At 26.2% G+C, this 20,773-nt stretch overlaps 2 protein-coding genes across 4 annotated transcripts; one reads left to right on the top strand and one right to left on the bottom strand.

Moving 5' to 3' along the window:
* Positions 1–635: 635 nt before the first annotated feature.
* Positions 636–11,199, top strand: LOC132929689 (gustatory receptor for sugar taste 64b-like). Its single transcript, XM_060995210.1, has 8 exons — positions 636–980; positions 3,373–3,599; positions 3,877–4,080; positions 5,575–5,690; positions 6,492–6,716; positions 7,441–7,595; positions 9,846–10,011; positions 10,914–11,199. Exons 1-8 carry the CDS (start codon positions 847–849, stop codon positions 11,025–11,027), a joined length of 1,341 nt encoding a protein of 446 aa, XP_060851193.1. The 5' UTR covers positions 636–846; the 3' UTR covers positions 11,028–11,199.
* Positions 10,879–20,051, bottom strand: LOC132929687 (PHD finger protein 20). Of its 3 annotated transcripts, XM_060995208.1 has the most exons (18): positions 19,710–20,051; positions 17,180–17,329; positions 16,960–17,118; positions 14,718–14,808; positions 14,259–14,337; positions 14,030–14,194; positions 13,840–13,960; positions 13,593–13,771; positions 13,381–13,466; positions 13,096–13,319; positions 12,876–12,977; positions 12,680–12,813; positions 12,476–12,618; positions 12,102–12,268; positions 11,903–12,034; positions 11,713–11,801; positions 11,492–11,620; positions 10,879–11,420 (listed from the first exon to the last, which is right to left on the bottom strand). In XM_060995208.1, the coding sequence occupies exons 1-18, from the start codon at positions 19,760–19,762 to the stop codon at positions 11,278–11,280; spliced, it is 2,346 nt and encodes a 781-aa protein (XP_060851191.1). In that variant the 5' UTR covers positions 19,763–20,051; the 3' UTR covers positions 10,879–11,277. The 3 variants fall into 3 exon arrangements, with proteins under 3 accessions (XP_060851191.1, XP_060851189.1, XP_060851190.1); XM_060995206.1 differs by lacking the exons at positions 17,180–17,329; positions 19,710–20,051 and having other exon boundaries at positions 14,718–14,806; positions 16,957–17,094; XM_060995207.1 differs by lacking the exons at positions 17,180–17,329; positions 19,710–20,051 and having other exon boundaries at positions 14,030–14,149; positions 14,718–14,806; positions 16,957–17,094.
* Between the last annotated feature and the right edge of the window lie 722 nt (positions 20,052–20,773).

Genomic DNA, 20,773 nt, shown 5'->3' with positions numbered 1-20,773 from the left:
ACGTATTGCTGTATTATTTGCATTATTTGTAAGTGTATAAAATAATATAACGCGCGTACATAATGTCGTAAATGTTATAGGTAACAAAAATGCCGATACAATCTATATACCTACATTATGTTTATTATTATTATTATTAATATTATTATATTATAATACTACGTTAGTATTCACCGAGGTGATATAAATTATTATTTATCGTTGTCATTGTGTCCACTACTAAAATGTTTTACGTACGTACCTACCTACCTAAATTATATAGGTACCTACGCTTGTATAATTACTAAATAAAGTTTTTTAGTATGCCTACGACGGAGTATGTGCTGGTGCTTACCTATATGTAAAATAGACCACCGAGACAACTACGAGAACATAGCACTATAATATTATGGACTCTTTTTTTTAAAAAAACTTCATTAATAAAACATACAACCTGTAATTAATTATTACAATAAGCAGCATGTGTGCCATACTTTGTGACCCGGACGCATACACGAAGAAAAGCAACCATCCAATGACGATACTATAAAATACTTATTAGGTTGGATTTTATTTTTTATTTATATAGCTTAATTCATTTTAATCAAAGCTTACGTCGCAGTACCGTTTTCTTTTCAGTCTGCGTAGAGGGTTGCTAGGAATTGTATCCGAACCAAAAGCAGAAACTAGTGGATTTGAGTGATTCATGAGTGAAGCGGAGACGTTTATAGATGATTTTATTATATTTCTAAACTTTATGACATACTATATGACCATTGTACTTACTACTACAGCAGACCGGCGTGTCACATATAACCGTGGGTGTCCTGAATAACTATTGAGGTACAACATAGCTGTTCGTGTGGAATGAAATTCCGGCCGAGAATCACTATTATGTCGGCCGTGCACGATATCAGAAGAAATAAACATAACTCGGTGAGCCCGTGCACGCTGGCCACGCAAGAGTACAGTGCGAGGGAATTCAACGAATATCTGAACAAGTTAGTCTCGGTCAAAAGTATAGGAACATCATAAGAGCAATTTTGAGGGGGGCTAAGCCCCCCAAAATCGACCGTAATCATCCTAAAATGTTTTAAATTTAATATAGTTTTTATTATTAGAAAAACACATGTATAGATTATAATAGCACCCCCCTAAAAATTTAAAACCCAAATTGCACCTATGAGAAACATAGAAAAACGTCTTTTATAGGGTATTATACAAAAATGTCCGAAATCAAGAATGTCCATGGTAAAATTTAGTTAAAATTGGGCAAAGAGATTTAGGACAACCTCCGGCAAAAAAAAAATGTATATTAATATGCAAGAAAAATTTAAAAAAAATTGCGAAGAGCATAATAATAAAGAAAGAAGTATTATAGAAAACTTTTTAAAATGTATATCGTTGACATTCATAAATTTTAATTAGGCAATAATTATCTGGGTTTTTTTTGGACATTTTTATAATAAATTTTTTTATTTATATTTTATATTCAATAACGAAAGAATTATTAATTATTAACTATTATTTGGACATTTTTATAATCAATTTTTTTATTTATATTTTATATTCAATAACGAAAGAATTATTAATTATTTTTTAAAATATTATAATCAATGTTGTATAAATAGGTACACTTCATATCTGACTACCGCAATAATGAAATAATTGTTTATTTTTTTTTTTTTAATATTATTATAATCAATATTGTAAATATTTTTAATGAGGTCTTTTACTTAGTTTATTTTGGACAATTTTACCACGGACATTTTTACCTAGATTCCTTTTATAGATACCTATATATATTGTTAATGTGTTTGGTACCAGTTGGCAGTTAGTATGCGAGTAGCGAGTATGTAATCTACAGGTTTAGGTTAGGTATTGCGCATTGACCATCATCTATTGCAATAAATAAATTATAACGTATATGTATTATGTATAGATACTAATGAATAATGATACTATAATTATGTAAAATTACAATAAAATAAAATAAAAATGAATATTTTTATTGAAATACAGTTTAAAAAGTATTAGTATCAACAGTTCAATGTTGTGTTAAAAAAATTTAATTCCCCCTCCTATTTTAAGGTTCTGAAACTAGTTTTTATAATAAGGACGCGCGATAATGTCGTCCCTGAATCTTGATTAAGAGGGGGTGAGTCTTAACAATTTGAAAATATGTATAACATCATTATTATAATATCTGTATATACGCGCCGGCTATATAATATAGAGCCGACCTTAGGGCTTCACCCTATAGAGGTTTGAGAAAAATCGTATTTTTTTTAAAATTTAATTTCGCCGAAAAATTATAGTTTAAAATAATGTATAATTTCATTAACGCGACGCCCAAAGTGCGATGCTAGGGACAGGGGCTCGGCTGGCATCTGCCTAAAATCAGCACTGATAATAAGTACGTTATATATTTCATTGAATATTCGCATCAACATATTCTACAGTATAGTTGTGAACAATTTTTTTTTACAATGAATTCAATCAAATCAAAACACAACAATAAATAATAATGCATTGATGGATGTAACTAATGCTATTTCTGTGAGGAGTTATAAAGACGGATATAAAGTTATAAATAAGTACGTTTTATGTTTCAATTTTTAACTTTATATCCGTCACATTTAACTCCTCTCAGAAATAGCATTAGTTGCATCCATCAATGCATTATTATTTATTGTTTTGTTTTGATTTGATTGGATTCATTGTAAAAAAAATTTTCACAACTATATACTGTAGAATATGTTGATGCGAATATTCAACGTGTTTAAAATGAGCCACTTTTCCCTAAGTCCAAAATATTGGGTATGTCTATAAATGAGTATCAAACTTTTAACATTTTATAATTGGTAACTGTTAATAGTTTAATAATTAATATAAAACATTTATCATTTTTTTTCCTTACCTGTAAAATTTAACAAAGAAATAATGATATTCTCTAGCATCAGCGGTTCCCAAACTTTTACGACCACGGCACCCTTGAGAAATAATTTGTGTTTTGCAGAACCCCCTTCTTTAAATAATTTAAAATAATAATTTTTAATAATATAAATAATCCAAATATAATATAAAATAATTTTCTCAATAATCATATACATCTGGCGGAACCCTTGAGATTGTCCCAAGGAACCCTAAGGTTCCGCGGAACACACTTTGGGAAACACTGCGTCTAGCTCTAGCACCATTAAAATTTGACTATTGTACCTGTACGAGCCGTACCATAGGTTCACCAATTATCAACCTTATAGTTTATACTACTATTTATAAATGTTTTTGTTGTATTGGGATATTATACAGCTATACTAAATATTTTGTGTGATTATTATGAGTAATTTTTAATTGAACCCGTTTTGCATTGTCTTTTTATCAACGATTTAGGACCGGAGTTCATTACTACATTCGGTACGTGTTAACGTTCGCGTCAATCTTTGGAGTGTTTCCGGTCAGTAACATATACCAACGAGACGTTTACAAATTGACGTTTCGCTGGTATTATCCGATTGCTATTTACTCGTTTCTTCTGTTTTGTGGATTTGCGTCCATTGAGTTATTCTCGTTGGACTACACTATAAGGAACTTAAATCAAGATAATCTGACCGCGAAAGGTACGAGCTATATTTTATACCTATAGTATATCGTATTATCGTATATCTATAAATATTATGATTATTTATAATATAGGTTATAAGTATAAATGGGCGCCCCCATTGGAGTAAATATTAAATATTATAGAACGATTTTATCTGAATCCCAAAACTTATAAGTAGGTATTTTGGTCATGATTATATGACCTGCAGATCGGGAAATGGGACCCCATTACTTGTAGCTAGCTATGATGAAAATACTTAAGATTTATCTCCAAAATAAACACCATTTCCGCAGGAGGGATAAAGAAAGCAACATCGGGAAGTATATTTTACGGCAATGCGTGTTGTGCACTTTGGATGTTCATAAAACTAGCGAAGAAATGGCCTAAGCTGATGCAGGACTGGCGGTCGGTAGAGATTTCAATGAGGAGGTTTGGCGCTCCAAGACTCGGATGGAAATCAACTACTCTTGCTGTGGTATTACTAGTGTTCGCGTTCAGTAAGTACGTTTATAATATAGTTAAAAGGGAAAGCCATACACACGTGCGTTGTCTCCGTCTTAGAAAAATACAAGCGAATAAACGACAGATACGTTTTTAAGACATAACAACACGCGGGTGTGGCGTTGTCTTAATATTTTCCTACATCATCATAGTGACATAGTTCACGCACATTTAGTTTTTCATAGGTTTACACACTACACATATTATAATAAAAAAAGAGCGAATTGTATTATTCTGAACAAACCAATTTATTATCCGAGCACATTTTCCAATTATATATTTATTAGTTATAAAAATATTATTAATTTTAAGTGTAATTTTAATAATATGAACAAATATAATATACACTATAGAATAATAACATTATGCCCTTAAAAATTAAAAAAAAACATATGAAAATCAATACAGTCAACCTAGCTATCTTGAACTTCAGTATCTCAAAGTTTTCGTGTGTCGAATTTTTCTATAAGTCCAATAAATTATTATCCGGTAACCATGGAGTGTCCACTATTACGATTCATTAACTCGAATATATGACAGATTAGGTTAAAGTATACAATTCCCAAATGAGGACATATTTTTGAATATTGATTCTAATTTGAGTACATCAGGAAGCTTAACTGCAGTTCTCAACATATCTAATATTCCCATTCCCAATCAGCCAGACAGCTTTTGTTGATGAAGCAACGGACGAGGAAGAAATTGTTGTTGTTAAACCTTTAATAGGTAGTGCCCGAGCTGAAAATTTATTTTATTAATGAACTTCGAATATACTATATATACATCTCTTTACTCTTAACAGCCAGAAGTTTGACAACATTTTATTTGCACTTAATTTTTGAAGTCATTTTAATGAATGTACTTCTAGTAAGTAGTAACAATAAAAAAATAAAATGAAAGATTTTCTACTTCCATGAAAAATAATGTGTGCCTATTACAAACGCCAAACACAAATTATATGTATATACAATATTATACAATAAATAATTTTTATATTATAAATAAAAATTTCCACAAAAAATAAAAATTTTTATTTAAAATTTGATTTATGTTTTCAATTCCCTAGGTAAATCGGAAATTTCGATATTATTTTTGTCCCTCATCGAGACTGATGAGATACCGAGGGTTCCACTGTATTATCTTTACCATTTATTCAAATTATTATTATGATGAATGTAAAGTTCGATAAATAAAATCACTAAAAAAATTACATTAAAATACAGAAATAGTAAAACTGTATAAGAGTGACTTTATGACTGATCTATTATTTTAACTAAATAGTTCTGCACTTTTTAGTATAAAACTTGTTAAAACAAGAATGTCTAAAATTATTGATTACTTATATGCTACATTATATGTTACATTATTAGTTATAGATTTATATTTATGAAATACACTATAATGTATGTACATACTAACTATATCATTAACATTATTCACTATATTCATAAAAGTTATGCAGTTGTGTACCAAATATACACTATTTTCAGCTGAACACGGCTTACACAATTGGTTAAATACAAGGCCCGGCGGTAAAGATGACATTGCATCCATGTCGCTGATCGACAATGATGATAATGGCAGTCTTATACTTCTAGATCAATCCGTATGTATAGAGTATACATAAATGTAGGTATATATAATATATACCTATTGGTTATTTCCGATGATTGTAATTGTAAATATAATATTAGTGGGTATACCTTGATGATATTTTTCCCGCCTTTAAAATTTAAATGAAAATGATAATTGATTTATAATAAAATATATGAGTATACTAAAAAAGTAATAAATATTATAAATTAATTAAATTTTGCTTTAAAATAATAATTATAATACAGTGTCCCGTGAGGATTTACATATTGTGATTTCTCCTGAAATAATGGAGATATCATAACTCTGGTATTTAATAAAATTCGCAGGTACAAGAACTACAAGTAGCTCATGTTTTAATTTATTTTAATGTTTTGATAAAAAACTTAAAAAATATATTTTTTTATTTAATTATTTTCAAAAAAATTGAAGATAGCCATTTTGAAGAGTTCATTTTTCTGAAAATATTGACGTTTTAACATTTTAATTTCATTAATCTCCTGATTTTTAATATTTTTTTCTAAATCACCAGTACGCCTCTGAATTTATTAAGAGGACGTTACACCCGCATAATATGTTGTCTTACAAGCATATAACATGGCAAATTTTCGTTCAGCATGGTCAATTTTGTGTGATTAGCTTAAATATTAGAGTAAAATTACCTATTATCAAACTTAAAGGTGAGAACATTATCTGTGTTCTCTCATCGGCTTTTTACAATATTTTAATTTTTAAGTGAGTTGTGAGTATGTAAAATATTTATACGTCTCTGAACTTAATTAATGGCAACGGGTTTATGAATTTGTATACACAGGCAACATTCATAGGATATCTCGAACGGTTTTCTTTAAAGACGCATTGGTACTTGTACGACGATTATGACAGTTATAACCCGGTAAAAGGCTTCTTGGTAATGTGGTTAAGTCTGACTGCGACGTTCCTGTGGAATTTCACCGATCTTTTCATCATGTTAGTCAGCTCAGCACTGGCGGCTCAGTTTAAGAAACTAACAAAAGCCATGCATAGCGTTAGAGGTCAAGTGAGTGTTTTAAATGTTTTTAAATACAAAATAATGTAAAAAAAAAATAAAATATTTTTGTTCAGTAGGTACCTATAAATCTATAGTGTAAAAAAGCAATTAAACTAATTATTGTTTGTATTTAGAAATGCTTATTCTAGTAAAAATATCGTAAACAGTTATTATGGTCACTTGTGGATTCGGCATGTATAGTTAAGGAGATTACTTGTTAGGAAATCGAGTTTATATAGTACCTTTAAGGGCTTAAGACTATATAATATTAAAATGTATACTATTTAGTATTTAGCAGTGGTGGCTTGAACTTTTTTTCCTCGAATCACATTTATTATTTTTACACCACCCATCATCCTAAAATCAGATAATGTTGTGGATTATTCTCAAATAATTATTCTTTGAAGCTTAGGACTATTTTTTTGCTCATCAAATTTCTTCCTAAAGACTTAAACTCTCCCCTGAATATAAAATTAATAAATAGTATTTGGTATATTTATACTCATAATATATAAATATGTATATCTATCATAAATCATTATTTGTATCAACATGATCTAGTATTCTAGTGAAAACGTTAGATGTGAGATATCATGTTTGTTTATATTACTTATATACGTGTAATTATGTCACTAAGTAGTATAGGCGCATAGTGGTAAACTGTATTACACACCTGACGTGTAAATAATTATTAATATCGATTTTTCTTTTTACCGGTTGCGGTGTACGAAAGATGCTGACAATGTCGCAGTGGCAGGAATACCGAGAGACTTACACGTCCTTAACTCATTTGGTCAAGAAAATTGACGATCATATCAACGTCATTGTGGCGTTGTCAATAGGCAGTAACATTTATTTCATTTGCGCTCAGCTCATTACGGAAATCGAGTGAGACTATTATATGCATACAACAAAATAATAATGTACAGTGTTATTTTTTAAGTATACTCGCTCCATTTTATGCTTATAAGTTATAACACCTAATGGCTAATAAAGATCATACATTTTCAAAAACTAAGATTAGAGAGGACAATGTCAATTGCGGGCGCACGTAGTTTTTTTTAATATTTTAATTTTTAAATAATTACGAGCATTTAAAAATTTACAATTTTACATACAAAATGTATGTACATAATTCCTACGTGATTGAAGGGCCCCGGGTATAATATCAATTTTTAAATTTCTTAATTGGTTAATAAATTTACATTGTAGCGCCATCATGAAAAATTTAATAATTTAAAACCATATCCATTTTCGGTTATCTCTCATCGGTAATCATGTGGTTTGTTAGTAAATTTGAGAATTACAGATGACCGGTTTAGCGGACCTAGAAGGTAGGGAAAATTATTTTGAAATAAACGAGAAAATTTAGATGGTCTTGTCTCCCATAATCCTATTTTATGATAGTAGCAATAGCCATTAAGTAATAACCCTGCAGGTACCTATGTAAAATAATTTTATTAAATCAGAATAATATAGGAAATTTGATTTATTAAATAATCAATTAATTGCTTCATAGGAACTAATAAACTGTCTTCGTAGTCAGTGGCGTATTTTCAAATTTTTCTGGGGGGGGGGGGGGGGGTGGTCCTCAGTTTATACATAATTAATCTATGATAAACTATAATATATGAATAATAGTTTATATACTATAAACTATGATATCTTGTAATAGTTACGTCCTTATGTAGTTTTTGGAAGAAGTTGAACAAGATATATAATTGTATTATTATAAATGTATAATTTCTATACTTATTATTCAAAACCATGCTGAAGGAACATATGTTGCGTAACGAATTTTAAACTATATTTTATATAATATTTTGTTAACGGGAAAAAAATATATCCGCGCGTGCCTACATAAATCGGGTTCTGCAAATATGTAAGAATTTTAGTTTTTTTTTTCGGAGAGGTTTTGGGGGGGTCCAGTACCCCTGGACCCCCCCCCCCCCGTAAATACGCCACTGTTCGTAGTTACTGTTACGTCAGTACTCAGTAGTTGATTACCATGGTTAATACCATCGTCCATAAATATTCGATAGTTATTGCGTAATAATGAAATTATAGTCAAACGGTTTCGCATGAGAAAGAACCCAAAAAAACTTTTAGTATAAATTTACGGAGGTATTTCATCACGATTTAGGTTTGAGGTCATTCCATTTTTAAAAACATAAATATACCTAACATAACTTTAAACAATATTAACTGATTTCTTATCGATTAATTATTTACATTGATGTTAAGTTATTTTAACGAAAATTTTATCTTAAATTTAGGTAGCTAAAATACTAATTACCTAGTCGAGTGTGATTTTGGTCCGCACCAAACGGGCTTTAACAAAAAATAGTCGTGGATCTGTTGGCACACATTTTTTAGCATTTAAATGGGACTGCTCGAACAAGCATGATTAAAAAAATCGGGTGATACCCGTTTCCACCTAAAGGTATCTTTCCCTTTTCCACCAAATAAGATAACACAATATACACCACGTTTTTACTAAAACAATTATATACTACGTTTATATTAAAAGCTATAAAACATTTTATTTTAACACTCAGTTGTAATGCACAATTTAAATTTTTTCACTTGTTCATAAAATATTGTCCCGTTAGATATTATCTTAGTTCATCAACATAAAAGGAAATAAATACGGCAACGGTTTAACATACAATCAAATACCATAAACGTACAATATACAATATAGGTACATTGATAATATATGTATATATAAACATTTTATATCAATCCGAAAAACTCACGAAAAGTATATTCTACACTTAAAAAAAAATACATCATCCAATTATATATATATATATGAGTACACGTATACATATAAATAACAGCTTAAGTATATATTATATATACCAAAATAAAAAATTTTTTTAATCCAGTATTAATATGTTAAATAAACTTATTATTGTATTAAATGTTTTAATATAAGCGCAGTATAAAAATTGTTTTGGTGAAAACGTTGTTAAGTAAGGTGGATCTCATTTGGTGGAAAAGGGAAAGATACACATTTGGTGAAAACGTGTTACACCCAAAAAATCACCGTGCATGAATAATGTATAAAATACAAAAGCATTAAAAAAAAAATCAAAACAGGCCAATACATTTATTACTCATTATTGTTAACAGTTCTATCAAACACAGCTATTTCAGAACGCTGTTCTACATGTACTCGTTTATGTTTTTGGTGTTTCGGACCACAGCAGTCGTGATGCAAGCATCTGCAATAAACGATGAGAGCAAAAAAATTGTGCCAGAAATTTTCATGTGTCCAACACACAGTTACAGCATAGAAGTATGATTTTATAAACGTTCTTTTTTATCAAAATTTAAATTATTTATCGATTAAATAATGCTTGGATTTCCCAAACCCCAAAGTGTCAGTAATGTTGTAACAATATTTCAACTTTCATCCGAGAAATAAATGTTATCTTAGTTAGGTATTCATCATAAAATAAAGTAAACTATTAAACCACATATGTTGTTTCCGTCTTACAAACATACAAAACCAAGTTCTATTTTTACAATAATCCATTTAACTTTATTATTTTTTAAATTAAAGTGAATTGACCCATTATAAAATTTAAATGTAAATCTAAGGCATTTTAAAGATTTTTTAAATATTCAAATATGTAATTAGTTATGAACATAATAAAACTGTACAATTTTTGTAACTTAAAATGATTATAAGTTACTTTAAAATTTAAATATTATAATAGGTGAATTAGCTTTATTTTAAAAAAAATAATATAATAAATGAGGGTAGTGTCCTCTTAGTTGAAATTAATATTAAATCAATTTTGACACAAACTCTATTATGATAATTTATAAATTATAATTATTAATTAATAATATTATTTTATTCTGTAGAAACTTTATAAGCTTAATCAATAATTAAATAATTTATCATAAAAAATAACTATAATTAAATTATATTTTGTTTTATAAAGTAAATTTTTCTTGCACCTACTGAGCATAATTATTCTATAGGTAAATCTATAATAGTGATAAAAATTAAAAATACTTTACTTTAAAAAAAAAAAGGTAAAAAGTGTAAACAATTAATACATAAAACTATAGTCAGATGTTCAACCAAATCTTAAATTGTATTGATTAATTATTTAATATATTTCTGTTTATAGTACAATAAAAGATATTAAAATTTAAATAAATAAAATATATTATTTTATTTTTAAGACACAAAGATTTTTACAAGAAGTCACATCAGATTATGTAGCTTTAACAGGATTAAAAATGTTTTCAATTACAAGAAACTTTCTTTTGGGGGTAAGTTTAACTATACAATTTTAAAAATTGTAAGTCAATCACAAATAACATTTTTAATTTTCTGTACAGGTTGCTGGAGCAGTTTTAACATATGAAATTGTTTTAATACAACTACAAAACACAAATTAAATTCAGAACCTTTGTCAGATAATTATGTTACTTTTATAATAAACTAATAAACAATAATTAAAAATTATGTATGGTACTTGGATATGTTTAGAATTTGAGACGTAACATTAGCATGTAACTAAATCCATCGAGATGACAAGTTTATTTAAACAGTTTCTTCTTCTTTGTTATTGTTATTATTTTCAAATGACATATGATGATTGATTGAATTTAAATCTCGTAACAATAAAGTAACAGTATTTGTTAAGACTTCATTATCTACACAGCCATTAACTTGATCTTCAAGTCCTATAAAGTCATAATGAAATGTATACTACAGTAGTTTAAATAATAAGTGACTTTAAATTAAGAAAACTTACCATTAGTTTTAGCTTCAAATAAATTAATTCTGGCTTCTAAATTGTCAAAACCATCCTCAATTTCTACGAGTAAATTTTTTCTACAATCAGAAGTGTTGATAGGTTTTTCGGGTACTGGACCAGAAAGCACTGAAAATGTATTGATCCAACGTTTAACATAAAATACATCTTCAAAAAAACTTAAATATTAAGTGTCTAAAAATAGTATATAGTAAATTTACATTCTTCAAGTTTATCTTGAATAGGTTCTTCATTTCTCGTTGAACCTTGTTCAGACCACAAATAAAGTTTAGGATGATCAGGGGTTTGACTGTAAAAAAAGTAAAATTGGTAAAATTAATTAAATTTTTGTAAATCATAGGTATCCACATCATTCAAATAATATAAAATATAACTTAAAAAATAACATACCCATAAATTGTAGTTTTAACTTGTAAACTGTGCAAATAATTATTGTGTTCTATTATTTCAGCTACTAACTGATGAGACTGTTTTAAAATAGCTTCATCTTTTCTTCGTCGCTCATCTTTATGTTGTAAGACACTGTAAATCATATACAATCTTAGATACATATAATATTGATATATTGGCCAAGTTTAATACAACAAACCTGGCTAATGTTCCTTCTTTAATCCAATCTTGTGAATAGTCATATTGTTTTGATCGTCTTTTCTTTAGAGGATATAAACAACTAGTGCAAATATAATTGTCGGGTACTTGATCTTCAGAATCGATTTTGTTACAATATCCATGTTGCCAGCACAAACAAATATCACACTAGAATAAAAATAAAATTGAGATGTTACACAAGTGTGATATAAACTGTTGGTAAATGTTAAGAATGAAGAATACATAAAATATTCTGAAGTAATTTTATACATAAATGTCAAATGTTAATTAAAAGATCTACATCAAACTATATCAAGCAATATCAAAAGAAGAATAAAAATGTTGAATTGTAAAATTAGATAATTTTATACATACTTGAATCATTAAACCATCTTCTTGGTTTGAAGCACATGAACAATTGATTACCTCTTCTTTTGGTAAAGTTTCAATGTCAGATTTATTTTTTTTAATTTTAAAATGTCTGTCTGAGCCTCCTATACTTATCATATCATAACTGTCTGTAATCAAATAACATTATAATATATATATATAATCTAGGCTATGATGTTAGATTAATACCTCTAGTTTCATTTTCAAAATCATCAATTAATGTTATATTTCTAATAGCTTCTTTCATTTCAACATATTGTTGTTTAATTGGCGTCTCAGTTATTGAGCTGAATGATTCTACTACACCAGAAATTCCAGAATCCCTGAAAATTCAATAAAATATATGTAGTTATAAATAAATCTATAACTTAGTTATAAATATTACTTAGAATTGTAAGTTTGAGTTATATTATTTGGTTGGTCAATGGATGTGAACGATGTGTTATAATTTTCAGAATTAAGAGAGGTATTATTACTGATTTCCTGTCTGTAAAATATTATTTATCATATTAAATTTATTTTAAATCCTTATAAAATAATTATTTATTATATAGCCATCAAACATAATATTATAAATACATCCTTATAAATAAATAAATACTAACTCAGTCAGTTTTAATGATGAAGGCATTGCAGTTGGCAAAGGTGTTTCATAAGATGTATTGCCCCAACTTCTTTTAGCTTCTAATTGAGATATTCTATGAAGAAAATATGATGGAGATAATTCATCAACATTTTCACCTTCGATTCTTGCTGTCGCAAGATCTGTTACATTTGGTGTTGACACCAATAATTCAGTGTATTCAGAATGATAGTGTTTAATATGCATCTAAAATAAAAATGTAGAGATTTATTAACTGTAGAAAACTATAAAATTCAATGACACTAACCATTAATAGATTTTCTTTACGAAATAATTTTCGACATTCTTGTTTTGGACATCTTAATCCTTGTTCATTAGCAGCATCCATTCTAACTGAATAAAAATAAACGTGTAAGAAACAAAACTAATAAGTATCCGTTGAATCTTCTTTTACAAGTTTAGATGTTAAATAAAAATAATTTATTTTAAAAACACATAACATCATAAAATATACTATACTTTTTTGTAGTAGAGTATTGTTAGCTAGTTCATGGAATAAAGGTGAACAACTTTGATTTATTGAATTTTCTTGTGGACTACTGATAGGAAGAGATGGTTTAAGTTTTTTCAAAGGTGGTGATGTTTCTTTATCATCTGAATGATTCAATGTGCTATTATCTAGCAATGTACTAACTTTTCTGTATTAAAGTAAAAATATATTTTGAATAAAATAGGAAATAAAATTAGCTTATATTTATATACTTACTTAACATTATTCGGATTTAATTTAACTACTAATTTTTTCTTTTTACTTTCACTTTTTTTTGATTTTGATTTTGATTTTTTTTTTTCAGACCTCCTTTTTTGACCAAAATATGATTTTTTCTCTAAGATAATAGAAAAGGAATTGAGTAATGAATCATTTATTTATTAATTATACTAAGAACCATCCTTACTTTTTTTCTTTTGTTTTATATCATTGCGAGAAATAGATTTTGTTGGTGAACATATTTCTGCTTCTGCTTCAATATCTTCTAATAGTTCTTCAAAATTTTCAGATCTCAATAAATTAGTTTCTGTCAAAGGTTTTGGAGTTTTTGAAGAATTAATACTTTCTACAACTATTTTGAAGAAAAATATATACATGAAATATTGTTTAATGAAAACTGTTCTTTATTTAATTACCTTTTATGTCTTCCATTTCTGAATTTTCTACAATGTGTGAATGTTTTAATGTTGTGCTGGCAGAATGTTTTTCATTACTCTAAAAACATGATTTACTGTTATAACTTTATAAGTAATAATAAAATAACAAACAAGTTCAATTTCAATGTAATTATACTATATAAAATTAATATATTGGGTTTTCAATGAACAACACCATTTAAAATGTATAATACAATATCATTGTATATGAGATTGATCAGGTTTAACCACAGTATATTTTATATAAATTCTATATTATAATATTAATATACCAATAGTTATAAGCACTGTAAAATTACAAAATTAAAAATAAAATTTAATCAAAATGTTAAATCAATTTAAAAAGAAAAAATTACAACTTTCTTTAATCATATTATTAGTAGTCATCTTGGCATGTACTTAATAAATACATAAAAAGAGAAAATAAATAATACTTACAGGAGTGCCACACAATAAAAGTTGTTTTGACTCACGATCTGAAGACTTTTTAGCATCTTTCATTACTTTTTGTTCTTTATTTTTAGAATCTATGAATAAAATGAAGTAATTATTTTCATTAGAATGTTAAACGTATATATGATAATGACTAATAATATTCTGGATTAACTATTTAAATCATAAAAATAAGAACAATAATGAAATAGCACATGTCACAGTAAATAACTATTTAAAAAAAAAAATTATAGACTATAATTTATCATGCATTAAGCTTATAATATGAATTTAATCAAACTCACAAGAATGAAAATAGTAGGAGAATTTGGTATTTGTTTATAGTATCTAAATGTATTATTTGAAAATATGTTATGATTTAAGCTAAAATTTGTTGATATGTCAAAGAATTATATAAGTATATTATAATAGCAACTAGATAAAAAATGATTTTAATATAATTCTAAGTTAAAGTTTATAATTTAACAAGCCAACCATTTTCAAAAATATGTGATAGTAAGTATAATTTTTTATTTTCATTCTTTTCATACCTAAATCAACTCATTATAATAAATAATATTTCAATTGGGATAATAGAAAATTAAATTGATCCAGTTTATTAGGGAAAATTGCATGAGTAGGTATTCAGATTGAGGTCACTGACCTACCTCTTTATTAATAGTCTATTTATAGTAAGATGAATACTTAAGCTAAACTGTTATAAATGATTTGAACTTAAAAGTTTGGCTAGCATTCAGTAATGACAACTATTGTGAATAAAGTAATTCAATTTTAGACTTAAGGGTCAATATCAAATTACCTGTTATAACAGAATTTGATGATTAACTAAAATTAATTTAACAAATCATAACTAATAGAATATTACAATATAAAATAGAAACAATAATATACATTTAAAAAAATTAAGAAGAATTGTATTATAAACAAATAAATATAACATAAATATATTTAATTTGAAGATGTTTCTGTAACCTACATTCATTGGCATAAAAAGTTATGATATTTGATAGTTTGTATATTGATTAGTAATTTAGTACTAAAGTGGGGAAATGATTATAGTTCTTGTTATTTGTTATTTTTTCCTTATAAGTCATTTATTTCTTAATAGATACCTTGTTGCTTTTACTTTTGTCATACACCAAGTGAAAGGGATAAGATAATTTTTTCTAACACAAGTTTAAATAATATATATTTTAGTAATATAATTAATTTTAATGTTATTTTTTGGTTTCTTAAAAAATGTATGTAATAAATTTAAGGATGCAAATATAAAGATATTCTATTTCATACTTTTTTCAGATTCTGTATACTATTCATGTGTACTACTTTTAAGGTAACACAAATAATTTAATCTGAATGACCTAATATTTAATTAAAGGTATTTTTATCTGTTAAAGGTTAAAATATACATAATTAAATTAAAAAAATTGTTTAATCCTTTTTATCTGCAAAGTGTAGTAACTAACTTTTAATCTAGTAATTCAGTGTTCTTATAAAGAGTTTTGGGATCACCGAAGTATACTAGAATTTAACTTCAATAATTTATATTAACATTATCAAGTAGAAAACAATATTGATTTGAAAAATAATTGTGTTGAATTGGCAACCAAATTGTTTTTTTAAATATATTTTTACGTTTACTAATAGTTTTAAATTATTATTGATTTTTATACTTTAAAATTTGAATTTTATTATTTTTTATGAATTAATTTGTACATTAAGAGAGCAAGTTTTACAATGTGTTTTGTAGCTTTCAAAAATGATTACTTTAAAATTTTTATATTTAAAATAGTATATTATACTTGAATATTAGATTCCATAGAAGTTGTTCATCTAAATTGATTAACAAAATTAAAGGATTTGACTAATGTGTGTTTAAATAGAAGATTATAAAATTATGATTTCATATTGATATGATCTACTACAAAATATAATATTTTTCTAATTATATGCAATCAATATTGTCTACAGTAAAAACAAAACAAATAATTAATACTATTGGTTAATTATTGTTATTAAAAAGTAATAACCAAGTTGAATGCATATGATTCATGTGTATATATTTGGTGTTAAATTCTAATCTATAAAAACACTGAAATGAGATTTTTGTAGAATTTATAGTTTTGACAAAAACATAAACTATTACTTTTTAAACAACTAAAATGATTCTTAATACAATTTTAAGCAGCATAACTTGCAAAATTAAAATAAATGTATGTCTTACCTTGGGTTTTTTTTTGTCAAAAAATCATCTTTTTTAAATTTCACTTTAAATATACTGGATGATCGTGGTACACTTGTAGTAGATCTTTTTGATATTTCTTTTTCAGTGGATGGAACATTAGTAATTATTGATTTTGTATCAGGTAAATTATTTTCAGAAAGACTAAAATATAAATTTTAAAATTAACATAACAATAAATGAAAAAAATAAAATATATCCATACGTTGGAATTTTTGTCAATTTGGATACCCATTCTTCGTTCATAGGTTTAATTCTATGACTGTCTTTATTAATCCATTCATTTGCCCCATTACCATCCTTGTAAGTTATAAAAATTTCATCACCATCATCTTCTTCTACAAAAGCCGGTGTCCTAAAATAAATAAAATATTTTTAAGTTTAATTTATAATTAATCATTAATACATTTTTTATGAACTCAATACCCATCTAAATTTTAAAATTATTAAGTATAAAAATGTAATACTAAAATAATGTAACATAATTTTTTAATAAATAATATAATATAATAAAAATAAAATATTCCAACAAAAATAGTTAAGAGATAAAATAAACATCATACTAATAATTATTGTTTTTCTGATAACTAAAGTTAAATTTTTTTGAACAAAATTAGTTTCCCACATAATAATTCTTGAGGGATAGTTTTTATTATATATAATATATTTATAATAAATACTTCTGAAAAAACTACAAGTTGTGTGTACTTATATCAAAATAAGATTTTATTTTAATAACTTGTTATTTATTAGGTAATGTATTACAATTAAGATAATACAATTATTGACAAATATAAATATATTAAATAAAATTACCACATTAATTAACATTATGTATTGATATTTAATAGATTAAAAAGACCTCTCCCAGTAAAAGATAGAATATTCTTACACATAATGAAGCAGAAAAGAACCTTATAAAATGCTATTATAGGTTCCTTGAATTATATTAACAATTAATGCAATAAACAAGACATTGTTTGTATGTAAGATATAAATTATGGGATACATGATATTATAACTTTATAGGTTTGTAAAATATAAGTATCTTAACTTAATGTACAATAAGTTACATAATTGTAAGTTGGGTACAATAAAGAAACTTTGTAACATTAATTTGAAGTAAGTAACATTTTCTACAACTGAGATGGTAAATCTATGACATGTTTATTGTAAACCAAATTTTAAAGGCATGTGAAAATATTTTTATTTCATTATTCAATCTTGCAATAAATGAAAACAAAATTCTTTATTATTTCTTAAATGTTAAGTTATAATTTATAATGTATGGAACTCACTGCTTCAATACATTATATTTTGTACATTTAAAAAAGTGACTCATTTTAAATTAATTTAATATTTCTGTTAAAGTGTTAACATACCTATGTGAAAGTTTATTTTCCATGATAATTTATATCAAATCCAAATTAAACAGAGGATTAATACATGTTGGATAAACCTAATGATTCTTGTACTACTTTAAAACTTTTCCAACAAAATATATAACTTAAAAAGTAATGCATATTTTGAAAACCCTAAGAAAAAATGTATAATAGCTATAGAATAATTAGTTAAATTTATTTTGATTATAAAATGTTCAATGTTGGCATGAAATCTACAAAAGGTTCGCAACATCTGTTCTAAACTGATAACAAAAATTACTCATAAGACCTGTTATAAGCTAAAATGCAGCTCAAGTTTATTAATTCTATAAAGCATGGATCATTTTTAAATAGTTATGTATATGGCTTATTAGATATGATTTATTCCTAAGATACAATGGTTATTCAATTAAATTTAAATTATAACCTACAAATGTTTCAGACGAATCGCAGACTAAAAGTCCGCTATAAAAAAGTAGGACAAAAAGTCTAAATTCATTTTTTATAGTCAGACAAAAAGTTTGAAAATACAAAATATTTTATATACCTAATTAATATTTATTTTGAAAATTTAAAAATGCTGTAAAACATATTATTATATTTTCGTATAACTAACAAAAAAATAAACGGAAATCCACTATAGTAGTATAGTTAGGTATCTATAATAATGACAAATTTATATTTTTTTATTATAATTATGATATACTATTTTTTTTTTTTAGTTTTGTTTAGATTGACATATTTATAAATAAAATAAAATTCATTGTTTGTTAAAATTTATTTAGTTACAAATAAATGTTGATATTGTTGTTCCAATATGTTATAATAAATTATATAATTATAAAAGAAAATAAGATAATAGAAATAAATATAATAATATAATGTGTATAAGTATAATATATAATGTCTATAAACATTTTTAAATTTTTAAAATAAATATTAATTATATAAAATATTTTGAGTTTTCAGACTTTTTGTCCGACTATATAAACTGAATTTGGACTTTTTGTCCAACTTTTTTTAAAACAGACTTCTTGTCCATGGACCTTTTGACCGATTACCATTTCAGACATTCACTTGTCCCCACCAATAATTTTTCTATATATTAAGTGGACTGGAACAACAATTACAATTTTTGAATGCCTAAAATTCCTAACAAATAGACTTTCAGAGTTTAGAATATATTACATACATGACGACTTTCATGTCATTGTTTGAAATACAAAAAAAAATTCTACACACAATGCAAAACGATGAGATGGGTGTAGTATATGCAGACATAATTGCAGGATCGAGTCAGCTACATTGAAATCAACTGTATTAATTTCGACAAATCTGTTTAGAAATGCTTACCATACATTTCCCGGAGATTGAATTAGAAGTTCTGTTCCGATGTCGAAATCCATTTTTATTCAATATCTTGACGTCGTTAGCGGTAAAATTTTCAATAATGTATGTTTACTGCAACAACGGACGCCATTCGGTAATCCGAAATGTGTGGTGTTAATTAGTCGTCTATCGATCTTTCTGTGTAGAGTTCGGGAATTAATAGTTAATAGTTGATTAACAATATAATAATTTAAGTTAAAGGAATTTTCAATTATTATTATATTAATTATAATTCTTAAATATTAAATTGTGGTATGATTAAAACATAATAACAAATAAACCGAATTACAATCAATAATTAAGTATAAACACCATGGACTTACTCTATGATAAACACACTTTGGCGGTGATCGGATGATAAGAAGTCGTTAAAAACAGGAAGGTACTATTACAATAAAAAAATAAAAAAAAAATACTATAACAAGGGGCCGAACTGTACACATTCAGGATTTAAAAATATGCAAAATAATAGTCATAAACGATCTCACGTTACCGTGGTTATGAAATAAAAATGGAAACAAGTAAGCAACGCTACCCCCTCTACTTTGATATTTTCCATTTGATGTGGTAAGTTATAAAGTGTTGTAAACATAACGACAGTGCATGATGTTACGACACTTATCATACCGATTGCCTGAAGCCCGCCAAATTCAAAATAATTATACAACAGCACAATATCATAAATTCATAAACATATAAACATTTTTATACAGGACAGATTTATATTCAGGGCAATGCCCAGGAGTACATGATGTTGAAATATGCAATTCTAAGTTCTAACAGATGTGTGGAATTCCAAAACTCATAATGGGACTAAATAAATACTATTGCCTAATGTCTATTGGCTACGAGCCTACAAACTACATCAAAAATTCAAGTGTATTTTGTGAAAAATTGCACGGTAAGCATAGAATATTACAGTCTATCATAAAGTTGTTAAAAATATTAGATGAACTTTTTTTCACGCATTTAAAATCTTATTAACTCCAGATTGTAATTTTTTTAATTTTACTACTTATACATTAAGG

Source organism: Rhopalosiphum padi, chromosome 4 (assembly GCF_020882245.1).
Source record: "Rhopalosiphum padi isolate XX-2018 chromosome 4, ASM2088224v1, whole genome shotgun sequence".
NCBI classification, from domain to species: domain Eukaryota; kingdom Metazoa; phylum Arthropoda; class Insecta; order Hemiptera; family Aphididae; genus Rhopalosiphum; species Rhopalosiphum padi.
This window is presented reverse-complemented; position numbering and strand designations above follow the sequence as displayed.